The 14,362-nt window shown below is 55.0% G+C and overlaps 1 protein-coding gene across 1 annotated transcript in view; it reads right to left on the bottom strand.

Annotated features, from left to right (window-relative positions):
* LOC104842241 (antigen-presenting glycoprotein CD1d-like) overlaps nucleotides 1-11,713 on the bottom strand; it is a 36,479-nt gene extending 24,766 nt beyond the window's left edge. Inside the window, exons 1-5 of the mRNA XM_010584466.1 lie at nucleotides 11,647-11,713; nucleotides 10,231-10,488; nucleotides 7,355-7,636; nucleotides 6,963-7,247; nucleotides 6,721-6,817 (exon numbers count right to left, since the gene is read on the bottom strand). Of these exons, the coding sequence (XP_010582768.1) occupies nucleotides 6,721-6,817; nucleotides 6,963-7,247; nucleotides 7,355-7,636; nucleotides 10,231-10,488; nucleotides 11,647-11,713 (989 nt within the window). The remainder of the gene's footprint in view (nucleotides 1-6,720; nucleotides 6,818-6,962; nucleotides 7,248-7,354; nucleotides 7,637-10,230; nucleotides 10,489-11,646) is intronic.
* Between the last annotated feature and the right edge of the window lie 2,649 nt (nucleotides 11,714-14,362).

Here is a 14,362-nt window from a genome sequence, read left to right as displayed (position 1 = left end):
ATGTCAAATAATTTGAGAATATTTTTCTGTTTTATAGATTGACTTTGCTCTTTGAGGACCTTGATGGAAAGTATTCTGTTCAATTTCATGTGAAGGAGAAATTGAAAAGTAAAGGCTTCGTCTTTCCCGCAGAAAAAAAAAAGTGACTTGTTAGCTCTGGGGTCCCCCAAGGCTCCTAATTGGGCTCCAGCCTGGAAGCTGCCTACAGGAGGGAATCTTGCTCTCATTTCGAGATTGACATAGAATCATGAATCATTTAGGTTGGAAAAGACCCTTAAGATCATTGAGTCCAACTGTAAACCCAACACTGCCAAGTTCACCACTAAACCATGTCCCTAAGCACCATGTCTACACATCTTTGAAATACCTCCAGGGATGGTGACTCAACCACTTGCCTGGGCAGCCTGCTCCAGTGCTTTGACAATCCTTTCAGTGAAAAAATTTTTCCTAATATCTAATCTAAACCTCCCCTGGTGCAACTTGAGGCCATTTCTGCTCATCCTATCACTTGTTACTTGGGAGAAGAGGCTGATACCCACCTTGCTACAATCTCCTTTCAGGTATTTGTAAAGAACGATAAGGTCTCCCCTCAGCCTCCTTTTCTCCAGGCTGAACAACGCCAGTTCCCTCAGCTGCTCCTCACAGGACTTGTTCTCTAGGTCCTTTACCAGCTTCCTTGCTCTTCTTTGGACACACTCCAGCACCTCAATGTCTTTCTTGTAGTGAAGGGCCCAAAATTGAACACAGTATTCAAGGTGTGGTCTCCCCAGTGCTGAGTACAGGGGCACAACCCCTGCCCTAGTCCTGCTGGCCACTCTATTTCTGACACAAGCCAGGATGCTCTTGACCTTCTTGGCCACCTGAGCACACTGCCAGCTCATGTTCTGCTGGCTGTTGACTAACACCCCCAGGTCCTTTTGTGCCGTGCAGCTTTCCAACGGCTCTTCCCCAAGCCTGTAGCGTTGCATGTGGTTGTTGTGACCCAAGTGCAGGACCCAGTGCTGAGCCTTGTTGAACCTCATACAATTGGCCTCGGCCCGTCAATCCAGCCTGTCCAGATCCCTCTGTAGAGCCTTCCTACCCTCAAGTAGATCAACACTCCCACCCAACTTGGTGTCATCTGCAAACTTACTGAGGGTGCACTCAACCCCCCTCATCCAGATCACTGATAAAGTTATTAAACAAAACTGGCCCCAATACTGAGCCCTGGGGAACACCACTTGTGACTGGTCGCCAGCTGGATTTAACTGCATTCACCACAACCCTTTGGGCCAAGCCATCCAGCCAGTTTTTTACCCAGCAAAGAGTATGCCTGTTCAAGCCATAAGCAGCCAGTTTCTCCAGGAGAGTGCTGTGGGAAATAGTGTCAAAGGCTTAACTGAAGTCCAAGTAAACAATATCCACAGCCTTTCCTTCATCCACTAGGTGGGTCACCTGGTCATAGAAGGAGATCAGGTTGGTCAAGCAGGACCTGCCTTTCATAAACCCATGCTGACTGGGCCTGATCACCTGGTTGTTCTGTATGTGCTGTGTGATGGCACTCAAGATGATCTAGTCCCTAACCTTCCCTAGCACTGAAGTCGGAACAATAGGCCTGTAGTTCCCAGATCCTCCTTCCCAGTTCTTCTTGTAGATGGGCATCACATTTGCTAACCTCCAGTCAACTGGGACCTCCCCAGTTAGCCAGGACTGCTAATAAGTGATTGCAAGTGGGTTGGTGAGCACTTCTACCAGCTCCCTCAGTACCCTTGGGTGGATCCCATCCGGCCCCATAGACTTGTGTATGTCTAGGTGGTGTAGCAGGTCGCTAACCATTTCCCCTTGGATTATGGGGGCTTCATTCTGCTCCCCATCTTGGTCTTCCATCTTAGGGGGCTGGGTACCCCGAGAATAACTGGTCTTACTATTAAAGACCAAGGCAAAGAAGGCATTAAGTACCTCAGCCTTATCCTCACCCTTTGTCACTATGTTTCCCCCCACATCCAGTAAAGGATGGAGATTCTTCTTAGCCCTCCTTTTGTTGTTAATGCATTTGTAGAAACGTTTTTTTTACTGTCTTTTACTGCAGTAACCAAATTAAGTTCTAGTTGGGCTTTGGCCCTTCTAATTTTCTCCCTGCATAACCTCACAAAATCTTTGTAGTCCTCCTGAGTTGCCTGCCCCTTCTTCCAAAGCTCATAAACTCTTCTTTTTCCTGAGTGCCAGCCAAAGCTCTCTGTTCAGCCAGGCCGGTCTTCTTCCCTGCCAGCTTATCTTTCAGCACATAGGGATGGCCCGCTCTTGCACCTTTAGGATTTCCTTCTTGAAGAATGTCCAGACTTCCTGGTCTCCTTTGCCCTTCAGGACTGCCTTGCAAGGGACTCTGTCAACCATTCTCCTAAACAAGCCAAAGTCTGCCCTCCAGAAGTACAAGGTAGCAGTTCTGCTGAGCCCCCTTCCTTACTTCTCCGAGAATCGAAAACTCTATCATTTTGTGATCGCTATGCCCAAGATGGCCTCTAACCATCACATGAGCCACAAGTCCTTCTCTGTTTGCAGAGAGGTCCAGTGGGGCGCCTTCCCTAGTTGGCTCACTCACCAGCTGTGTCATGAAGTTACCTTTCACGCACTCCAGGAACTTCCTAGGCAGTGTATTTTTTGCATTTATTAGGCCTTTCGCTTATGATATGTGCTGAGACATGCCTGCAAGTACCTTTAATGCAGAGTTGTTCCTTACAGAACAGCTTAAGGTGGTAGGACTCTGTCCAATGCATTGTTCATTAAATCTTTCTAAACTTAAGCACTAAAGTATGTTTAATTCACTGCAAGTGGTACAATAAAAAATTCCCTGAACATTGCTATCAAAAGTGGGATTCCTGCACCACTGCTGCACCTGCAGAAGTGGCCAGACTGGAACCAGAGATGCAACAATTCTCCCAACCTGCAAAGCTACTCAGCCACCAGTGACCTCACAAGCACCTGCACAAGCCAGGTGCCTGCTCCTGCCCCATCAGCTACTCTGGCACCAGTGAGCTTACAAGAAACAGCATAAGCCATGGGCTTGCTCTTCCTTATCATCTACTCAGCCACCAGTGAACTCACAGGCACCTACAAAAGCTGAATGCCTGCTCCTGCTCTAACAGCTACTCAGCCATCAGTGAGCTCATAAGCATGACACAAGCCAGGGGCCTGCTCCTGCCCTGTTAGCTCCTCACCCACCAGTGACATCATAAGTAGTAGCACAAGCCAGGTTCTGTTCCTGCCCTATGAGCTACTCAGCCACAAGTGACATCACAATCACCTGCACAAGCCAGTCCCCAGGTCCTTGGTCACCACCAGTCTCATGCTGATAGGATCACTGCTATGTACAAGGCTTCCTGAGACCTGCCATTGCAGTGTCATTGAGAAAAATACTGTGCAGGGTCCCCAAACCATCTTGTCTGGCAGGGATGGGAGAGCTTCTGTGTACGAGGGCTCTGAAACCTGCTGGTGCACCCATGATGGAAACAAATGCTGCTAAGGGCATGCATCCCCAAGCCCCTCTGGTGCACTGTGTCTGGGCACACTGCTGTGAGCCAGTGTCCCCAGTGCTACCCCAGAGATAGGAATATTGCTTTGTGTGAGGGTTTCAGTCTCCTGGGGATGGAGCCACTGCTCCATGGAGCTCCACCAGTGCTCTGGTTGAGCACACAGCTGTGTGCCTGCATCCTAGCGCCTTGCTGGTATACTGTCAGTGGGAATGCTGCTGCTCGAGTGGAGCACCACTGCTAAGCACGGTGCTATGGGCACATGTCCTTGATCCCCACTGCTCTCCTGGCTGATTGGCACGCTGCTGTGTACAAGGGTCCCTGAACACTGCTGCCACTCTTGGGCTGGGAAAGATGCTGTATGTAAGGGCCCTAGAGACTCACTGCTACTCCTGAGCTAAGCATGGCCTCCAGACATGTGGAGGGTACAACCCCAGCCCTGCCACAGTGACTGTCCCTGCAGGAGGGCCCAGAGGTTCCCTGGGTGCTTCATAGCTCCTCTCTCTGGTTTGTATGTGTGGCATGCTGGGGTGCTGCTGCGACTCCATCACAGCCTGACTCCATACGTCAGACCTTTGACTGTGGCAGGGGCTGCAGTAAAAGGTTCAAAGAAGCACTGTGGTCTTGGGAGAGAATTTAAAGTCTCCAGTGTATTTTTTTCATCATGTGGCAGCAGGAGAGGTGAATTCCTGGGACATCCTTTTGGAAGCACTGGAGAACCTTGTGCTGGGCATTTTCAAGAAGCTTAAGTTTAAATTATCACATATTGATTATGAAAGCACACGCAACCTGTCCAGAGGTTTGCTTGAAGAAGCCAGTGATGCAGTCAAGATTGCTGAGCACACGTGCAAACACTAGGGACCAGATGTTGCTGATATTGCCTGCCAGGTTGAGGAATTGAATGGACCTTCTCTTGCTGTTGCTCTGCTCACCTGTTTCAGGGACTGTTGTCATGGTTCCTCCAGGTCCCCTGGGATGTCCCACGTGGTGCCTACAGTGCTTGTCCTCAATGGCCGGAGAACCCCTCGATCAGGCAGAGTGGGCTGGCCTCCTTGTCCTGCTCAGCAAAGGAAAGCATCCCCATGCAGAAGCAGGGACTCCTTGGGAAGGGAGGGCCTCCCTGCAATCCAAAGGCAGTGCAGTGCATGTCTGCTGCCTTCAGCCCTGCCTGGCAGAGGACGGTGGGGCATGGGATGGAGGCAACTCGTGGAGAGTGGCCCCGCAGGTGGATGTCACAGCCTCACGGGCCCTGGCTTGGGGACCCCCAGTGCTGAGAGCCACGGCCACCCCTGAGCCCCAGGCATCATGGGGTGATGCTGTGGCAGGAGGGTGACATCGGGCAGGGGATGGGCCAGAAAGGGGCCTTTGGATCTGGCAGCTGATGGGCTCTGCCTGGGAGGATGGTCCTGGCGAGGACTGGGACAGGAAACCCCCTTGGATCATCCAGGTCCCCCTGGGTTCTGGGGTGGCTGAGGGCTCCATCTGGAGGGTTGGGGGGACTGGGGGAAGCCTTAGGGGGTGCTTGGCATGGGGGCTGCGGTTTGGATGGAGCTGGGGGCCGCTGGAAGGGATCCCGGGGGGGTCTGGGGCAGCCTTGTGGCGTCCCCGCAGGCCGGGGCTGGTACAAGGCAGCCATCCCCCCCATCCCCAGCCATGCTCACCCCACATCAGCCTGGCGCCCAGTGATGCTAATAGCAGCATGGATCACTGCTGTTGAATGGGTGGTGGCATGGTCAATGGCAGTATGGGGAGGGTGAGGGCACGGGCACCATGAGGGCCGTCTCCCCAGGTGGGTCAGCTGGGCTGCTGTGCCTGGCGGTGAGGAGGGCCAGGTTCAGGGATCTGCCTGGCGCCTGGTGATGTCAGGTGCAGTATGGGTTGCCATTGGCAGGGCACTTGGGTGCGGCAACGTCCCTGGGACCCCATCTCGGCCTTGAGCCATAGGGTAGGGGCACGGGGATGTGTGGGGAGGAGGAAGGGGCCCATGGGGACAGAGGAGGGACAGGTGGGGCCCAGGAAGGGGAACAGGGAACCGGCAGTTTGGGATGAAAAAGGGGGCCAGTGCCAGGGCTGGGGATGTGTGGGGAGAGGGAGGGACATTGGGAGCAGGGGAAGGGGACAAGGATGGGGTATGGACACAGTGGGAAGGGGGATGAGGAGGGGTGCGAGGGCGAGTGCCTGGGTGGGCAGGTAATGGGGAGCCCCTTGCCCATGGGGCCACACAGGAGGATGAGAAGATTGGGCTGGGGCACCCTTGCCTGTGGCCACAAGCGTTGAAGGTATTCAGGTGGGAGCAAGGCCATCACCCTGGCTGCAGGTGGGGTCCCCCATGGCCACAGCAGCACCTTGACACCTGCGGTGGTGTAGGTGTCTGAACCCCTCTTTTCTACCCCCAGTGCAGGTGGGTGTGCTGCCTGGCCCTGATGGGAATAGCCTTTGCCACCACTTGTGCCCAGAGCACCCAGCCCTGAGTGGCACAGTCATCTCTGTCCCCTCTGTGCTGCTGCCCCCAGCAATGAAGTGGGCGGGTTTGCCCCAGTGTGGCTGAATTTCCCATGGGGGAGGGAAACCCCATTCCCACAGCCGGCCACATGCCTGGGCTCCCCATGCCCCCAAGCTATGTGCTCGCCCCATGCCTGTTTGTCACCATCCCCTGGTCCCAGGGACCGGGTACTGGTGCAGAGGTGCTGATGTGCCCCTAGAAGGGTGGGTGAGGGGAAATTGGTCCTCCCTCTCACTGCTGCATCGCTGCCCCAGCCTGCTTTGGCACTGGCCGAGTCCTGAGTGTTACTTTGTGGAGAGCCCAGTGCTCCCCAGGACTAGGGCCTGGGCCAGGGACACCCTGCTGGTGTTGGGGAGCTGTCCTGGTGTTTCACCCTGGGATGAGGAGTGTAGGCATGCCCCTGCACTGCATCAGGGCTCTTCCCATCTGTCCTGGGGTGGGCAGGAGCCACCTGATGCCACGTGCTTGTGGGCGTTGGGCATGACACACCAGGAGTTCCCACATGTGTGTGGGGTGTTAATTAGTGGTTTATTATCAGGGAGATGCAGGGGGCCAGTGTGGCCCTGGGGCGTCCCTGGCGTGGTGTGTCCCATGCTCTCAGCTCCTGCAGGAGAGGAGGAGGTGAGTGAGGCTGGACAAGGGCAGGCAGTCCTGGCCAGGCAGCTCCCACCCGCCATGGGCTGGTGCAGCTGGGTGAGGAGGAGACCTCACCTGCGTCTGTAGCACCAGATGGCACCAGCAAGGGCTGCAGCCACGGTCAGCAGCACTGCGATGGTGATGCCGCCACCGAGAGCTACCTTGGAACTGCCTGGAGAAGAGAGAGGGGTTGCAGGCGCACAGGAGGCCATGGCCGGGGCTGCCATTGGAACCTGGCCCACCATCCTCCGGGCACCTGCGTGGGGCCAGAGGCCTCTGCCCGCACCCTGTGCCCCATCCCCATGGGTGGCACCTACCCCATGGGATGAGGAGGCTGCGGGTGCCCAGGCTGCGGTGGCGCACGCGGCAAGCGTAGCTGTGCCCGTCATGGGGGGCCACGGCCAGGATGCTGCGGAGCTGGTAGGTGAGGTCGGCGTTGGGCAGGATGGCGCTGGTGTTGAGCGCTGGGCCTGGCGGCACCTCCTGGCCATCCTGCAGCCAGGCCACGCTGATGGGCCGTGGGTAGAAGCCAGTGACGCGGCAAACCAGCAGGAGCTGGTCTGGTTTGGGCATGCGGGAGAAGACCGTGGCAACAGGTGGCTCTGGGGGGGTGAAAGCAAGGGGGTGAGGGGAGCCCTGGTGGGGCACCGCTTGGCCCCAGTGTGTGTGGGGCTTTGAGGTGGCCATGCCAGGGTCAGGGTGGTCTCACCTAGTCTCTCCAGAGATGCCTTCCCGTATTCGATGAATTTCTTCATGTGGTCAACACAGGTGACATTGAGAAGGTGCTGCAGGGTCACAGAGAAGCCGGTGAAGTTGTTGAACTGCCTCTCAACTTGTGCAGCCAGTGCACTCTCCTCTCGCCTCTCCCAGTGGCTGTTGTCCACATCGAAGCTGAGGAAGTTGTGGGCGTTGTAGGCAAGATGGTAGAATTTGGTATAGGAGCCATTGGGATACAAGTCACAGCCAGTCGCGCACTGGAGTACAAAGGGGTCTGCAGGGGAACAATGGGCATCACAAGTGCAGCTCGAGCTGGAGCCCAAAATTGCAGCCTGGCACCTGCTTCTTTGGGGACATCCCTTTCCCCCTTCCCTCTGCACCCCAATTCATTCTCCCCAGGGAGAAAACACGAAAGGCCAAAGCTCAATTATGGTTGGAACTGGCCAGTGTTGTGTCAGACAACAAGAAAGCCTTTTTAAAGTATGTTAATAGCAAGAGGAGATCTAAAGAAAACATTGGACTGATCCTTGTTGAAGATGGTCACCTGACTAATAGGGATGAAGAAAAAGTGGAGGTATTCAATGCTTTTTTTGCCTCAGTCTTTAATAATACTGATAGGCCTTGGGCTGCCCAGTCTTGTGAGTCAGAGGACCACGACTGCAGGAACCATGGCTTTCCATTTGTGGACACTGAAATTGTAAGGGACCACCTTTATCAGCTTAATGTTCAGAAGTCCATGGGGCCTGATGCGATTCATCCTAGAGTATTGAAGGAGCTAGCGGATGTTATGGCAAGACACCTCTCGATCATCTACCAAAGGTCTTGGGAGTCTGGAGAGGTCCCTGCTGACTGCAAGCTAGTCAATGTTATTCCAATTTACAAGAAGCATGTGAGGGAAGAACCAGGAAACTACAGACCTGTTAGTCTAACCTCAGTACCTGGAAAAAATATAGGCAAGATCATGCTGGGTGCTACTGAAAGGCATTTAAAGGACAATGCAATCAGGCACAGTCAACATGTTCACAAAGGGTAAGTCCTGTAACTAATTTGATACCCTTCTACAATAAGGTCATCCACCTAGTGAGTGAGGGGAAGGTGGTGGATGTAATTTTTCTGGATTTTAGTAACGCTTTTGATACCGTCCTTCACAGCATCTTTCTGGCCAAGTTGTCCAACTTGTGGGGTGAGTGGGTTCACTGTGCACTGGGTGAAGAACTGGCTGAATGGCAGGGCTCAAAGGGTTGTAGTGAATGGGGCTACATCTGGCTGGCATCTGGTCACCAGTGGTTTTCCTCAGTGGCTCAATCCTAGGGCCAGCGCTGTTCAATATTTTGATCAATGATCTGGATGCAGGAGTTGAATGCACCATTAGCAAGTTTGCTGATGATACCAAACTAGGAGGTGCTGTTGACTCTCTTGAGGGACAAGAGGCCTTGTAGAAGGATCTGGATATATTGGAGCATTTGGCAACCATCAATGGCATGAAATTTAACAAGAACAAATGCCAGATTCTGCACCTGGGATGGAGTAACACTGGACACAAGTATAAATTGAGAGAGGAGTGGCTGGAGAGCAGCCCTGCAGAAAGGTATCTGGGGTGCTGGCCGACAGCAGGCTTACTAGGAGCCAGCAGTGTGCCCTGGCAGCCAAAAAGGCAAACTGCATCCTGGGGTGCATCAAACACAGTATAACCAGGCGGTCAAGAGAGGGAATTGTCCCACTGTATTCAGCGTTGGTGCGGCTTCACCTGGAGTACTGTGTGCAGTTCTGGGCCCCACAGTTTAAGAAGGATGTGAAGGTACTTGAATGTGTCCAGAGGAGGGCAACAAAGCTGGTGAAAGGGCTGGAAGGCATGTCCTATGAGGAGAAGCTGAGGACTCTGGGTTTGTCTAGTTTGGAGAAAAGGAGGCTGAGGGGCGACCTCATTGCTCTCTACAGCTTTCTGAGGAGGGGAAGTGGAGAGGAAAGTGCTGATCTCTTCTCCCTAGGATCCAGTGATAGGACGCATGGGAATGGTTCAAAGCTGCATCAGGGTAGTTTCAGACATGACATTAGGAAATTGTTCGTTACAGAGGTGGTTGATACCCCAAGCCCTTAATAATATGCGTTAACTTTTGGTCAATCCTGAAGTGGTCAGGCAGTTGGGCTAGATGATTGTTGTAGGTCCCTTCCAACTATTCTATTCTATTCTATTCTATTCTATTCTATTCTATTCTATTCTATTCTATTCTATTCTATTCTATTCTATTCTATTCTATTCTATTCTCCCATGTCAGTGCTCTGCTTTATGCCAGGTGGAAACTCTGCAGGTGAGAAACCTGTCCTGAGCCCTGTAGCTCATTGTCCTTGAGCTGCCCCTGCCCAGAGCAGGGTGGGAGCCATGGCAAAGCAGGAAGCACTGCTTTGGGGAAGTGATGGGACATGGGGTGTGTGCAAGTAGGAGGACAGTGGAAACTCTGCTTGGCGCCCTGCCCTTGGGTCACCAGTGCTGCACCAGTGTGTGGGGCTAGGTCCTTGCTCCATGTGTCCTGTCCCACAGACATGAGCAGAGAGGCCCCTTTGACTTTCTACTCCACTTTCTCAGATGACTTCTCTGGTGGGATTTGTGGTGCCTGTAGAGCAATAGGGGGGGCTGGTGTGAGGGCGTAAGTGGAGCTAAATGCGGCCAAGGTTTGTGCTGGGGACCAGGATGGCCCCATGTGACCACCACAGAGGACAGGGTGGTTTGGGGGTCTTGCTGGTGCAAGATGAGGCCCATTCCCTTCTCTCCTGCCAGCTCCAGTCTGGGAAAGCTGTTGGTGGTGGCTCTGAGCTCCTTCTCACAGCTCTCTGCCTTGGGAGAGGAGGTGCTGAGCACCTGGTACTCACAGGGTGTCTGGTACAGCTCGGCATCACCGGCTAGGGACAGAACGAAGTTGTGCATGTAGATCCTGAATAGGTTTTTCAGGTTTTCCCACTCTGCTACAGGCAGGGCTGGGTAGACCCATGGGTGGAGGTAGAGGATGTTCTGGGTGTATTTCTGCAAGGAAGCAAAGATGATGTCCTCCAGGGTGGCCCAGGCTGAAATGTCCACAAAGCTGGCATTGTGGAAGATGAAGGTTTGGAAAAGGTGGAGTTTACAAGAGCCTGTGGGGAGAGGTGGGAGAGGAAGTGGCATTGGGGTGCATGAGGATGAAAGAGGAGGTCATGGGGCTGCCAGCTCCAGTGCTGGTGGGTGGCCCTGGGAGGAAGGGTGGCTTGCAGTGTCCCCAGGGACAGGCAGGGTGAGATGGGGCAGCTAGGCAGGGTGGGGAAAAACCCCCGGGTTCTCTCAGTTTGCAGTTTTCTTCCATGGCCTCTCTGAGCCTCTCCCTGCTTCTCCTCTAATTCCCTTTTTTTAGCCATCCACCACCCCAATGTGACCTTCTGGGAGCTGTCACTTAGCCGTGTGGAGGGAATGGCGGGGGGACCTCAGTGCTGGCTTGGGGCAACGCTTCCCCCAGCAAGGAACAACTGTGACAAGACCCAGATCCACTGGAAACCTGCACACCATGCCGGGGCTGGGTGGGGTGTGTGGGACTGAGAGGGAGGAGGACTTCTCCCCAGTTTAGGGGCTCTCGGACAGTGCTCGAGACCAAATCCTAACAGGAGACAGGAGACCGAGTTTGATGCTGCAGCGCTGAATGGGGCTCTGGTAGTAAGCAGGGCAGAGTGAAGCCTGTTTTGGAGCAGTGAGTGCCCCCCTGGCGAGGGTGTGGTGGGCGCCTGCCCCCGGAATGGGAAATACAGGCTGGGGATGCAGATGAAGGCTTATAGCTGCAGGAGGAACCTTCAAGTGTTGTTTCACAGAGGAGAATGCAGAGGATCTCGGGGCCCTTCGATTGCAAGAGAAATGATCCTGCAGGCCGAGGGGAGTGCCCAGGACATCCTCAAGGGGTTGGAGCCCGGTGCAGGGCTGTTGTGCCATAAGGGGCTGAGAACCCCTGCTGCCCGCAGGCTTCCTGCAGGAGGAAGGTGTCTTTGAGGGCAGCCCAGGACCCCAGGCCTGGCTTAGGAACCCCTTGCCCCTTGGCTGCTCAGGAATCTGAGCCCCAACACCAGTGGTGCTGGGCTGGGCAGGGTGGTGTGGGGCAGGGAACCCTGAGCAGGTAGGCAGGGATGGGGCACCTTTGGGTGCTGTGGGGTGGGGGGTGGCCCCTTGGTGAGGGTGACAGTGGCCTGCCTGTGCCCACCCCCTGCCACCTCTGTGGGGTCCCGCAGTGCAGGGATGGGAGCAGGTAGGGTTGAGCCAAGGCTCCCACTTACCCTCTGGATCCGCCCACGTCCCAGGGAGGAGGAGGAGAAGGAAGAAGAGGAGGCGAGGGTGCTGCATGGTGCCAGCGGCAAGTGTGCAGGAGCAAGTGTAGCAGGAAGAAGAAGAAGCGGCCACAGGAGCCGTGACTGCACACTTCTCCCCAGTGCTGATCCGCCTGGGCAGCTCTGGTGGAGCCAGTGTCATGGGGCAGCCCTGGTAGCCAATGAGGCTGGTGCTGAGGTTTTGGGGAGGGCCTGACCAGGTGTGTTCCCCAGGGGGAAGTGGTGTGGCTGGCAGAGGGCTGGGCTGGGGCACTCTGGCTGGCAGCTGAGAGCACCAGGGGAGTTTGGGTGGATGCAAAGTCATCTCTCCTGGCTGCAGCAGCACCCTGACATCCAAGGAGTTGTAGGCTGGGCCTGGCCCATGGTGGCCTTTGCCTCCCCCCATGGTAACCTCCAGGGGTTTACTCTGTAGTCCCCTGGCAGAGAGTATTGGGTTTACGTGGCAAGGTTTTGGTGGCAGGGAGCCTGTAAGGGTGGCTTCTCTGAGAAGATGCCAGAAGCTGCCCCCATGTCCAACAGAGCCAGTTCCAGCCAGCTCCAAGGCAGACTCGCTGCTGGCCAAGGCTGAGCTAGTCAGCAACGGTGGTAGTGCCTCTGTGGTAACATATTTAAGAAAGGGTAAGAACTGCTCTGCAACAGCAACCAGGAGAGAGAAGTGAGAATATGTGAGAGAAACAACTATAGAGACACCAAAATCAGTGAAGAAGGAGGAGGAGGAGATGCTCCAGGCACCAGAGCAGAGAGATGGTGCCTGTACAGCCCGTCGTAAAGACCATGGTGAGGCAGGTTGTCCCCCTGCAGCCCACGGAGGACCACGGTGGAGCAGATATCTACCTGCAGCCCATGGAGGACCCCATGTCACAGCAGGTGGGTATGCCTGAAGGAGAGGAGCCCACACTGGAGCAAGTCTTCTGGCAAGACTTGTGACCCCACAGGGGACGCGTGCTCGAGCAGTTCGTTCCTGAAGGACTGCAGTCCGTGGGAAGGACCCATGCTGGAGAAGTTCATGAAGGACTGTCTCCTGTGGGTAGGACCCCATGCTGGAGCAGGGTGAGGACGAAGGAGTGACAGAGACAATGCATAATAAACTGACAGCAAACCCTATTCCCCATCCTCCTGTGCCACTTGGGCAGAGGAGGTAGAGAAGTCAAGAGTGAAGTTGAGTCCAGGAAAAAGGGACGGGTAGGGGAAAGGTGTTTCTAGATTTGTTCTTGTTTCTCATTATCCTACTCTGATTTTGTTTGGCAATAAATTAAATTAATTTCCCCAAGTTGAGCCTGTTTTGCCCGTGATGGTAATTGCTGAGTAATCTCCCTGTCCTTATCTCGATACACGAGCCTTTTGTTGTATTTTCTCCCCCTTGTCTAGTTGAGGAGGGGGAGTGATAGAGTGACTTGGTGGGCACCTGGCAGCTACCCAAGGTCAACCCACCACACCACGCTTCTTGGGGACATGTTGCTTGAAGACAGAGTCCCCCAGAGCCTCAGTGTAGCTCTTTCACGGCTGTCAGGCATATTGGGAGGGTGACTATCCCCCATCCTTCCAGCTTTTACAGGGGCAGAAGTCAGGCATGGTGGCAGGAGTCAGGATTGTAGGAGGTCCAGACCCAAAACCATCCTGGACAGAGGGTGAGATCAGCACTGGAGCTGGAGAAGCTTTGCACCTGCTTGAAATGCCTCCCCATGTCAGGGGATTGGAGTTGTCACTTGGGTCCCCCCTCCCCTTTTCTCCTCAGTGAAACAGCTCATATCCCTCCATGTCTTCCTGGTTTGTGGCCTGCTCCAACTCCCATCCCACTCAGCAGCCCCACACTGGTCTGGCCCCAGGTTGTCATGCCCTTCTGCCAGGGACAGACACTGGCCACGGAGATGCAGAGATGTGGGAGAGGTTGGCAGAGGAATTGCTTCTCCTGACACGGCAGGGGAGATCAGCCAGTGTCCAGGAAAAGGGAGGCTTCCTGGCCACAATGTGGGGTCTCTGCAGTGTGGTGGGGGCTTTCCTGGGGGGACCTCATGATGGGGAAGGAGGGCGAGAGGCACAGGAGCCACATGCGGCTTGGGAGGTTCGTAGATGTTTAATGCTGTGGTTTTCCACAGCAAACCCCTGTCAGTGCTGATGCGTCAGGGATGGGACATGAGATGAGCAGGGAGAGCTGGTAGCGAGAGAGCTTGTTGCCGGGCGGGCAGTCAGGCCTCAAATGATGAATTCCTGGATCTCCCATGTGGCCTCTTCACCCTTCCTGCAATGGGGGGGAACTGTGAGCCGCATTCGGGGCTGGGGAGTTCATCCCTGCAGAGCTGCTGCTGCTGCAGCCCCTGGCCTGACCCATCTGCCCATAAATGTGAGAGCAGACCATGGGAGGAAGACCTCACCTGCGCTTCCACCACCAATACCCCCCAGCAGAGGCTGTGGCCACAAGGAGCAGCACTGCGATGGCGATGCCGACAGTTGGAGCTATGCTGTGGTTTTCTGGAACAGGGAGAGAAGAGAGCAGCCATGTGAGTGTGGCAGCACCAGGCAGGAGATGTCCCTTGTAGGGCCAGTGGCTGCTATCAGCACCCTGCGCCCCATCCCCATGGGTGGCACCTACCCCATGGGATGAGGAGGCTGCGGGTGCCCAGGCTGCGGTGGCGCACGCGGCAAGCGTAGCTGTGCCCGTCATGGG

This window comes from Haliaeetus leucocephalus, unplaced genomic scaffold (genome assembly GCF_000737465.1).
Source record: "Haliaeetus leucocephalus isolate CR32 unplaced genomic scaffold, Haliaeetus_leucocephalus-4.0 Scaffold984, whole genome shotgun sequence".
Lineage (NCBI taxonomy): Eukaryota > Metazoa > Chordata > Aves > Accipitriformes > Accipitridae > Haliaeetus > Haliaeetus leucocephalus.
Note: the sequence above shows the minus strand (reverse complement) of the source record. Positions and strands in the feature narration are given on the sequence as shown.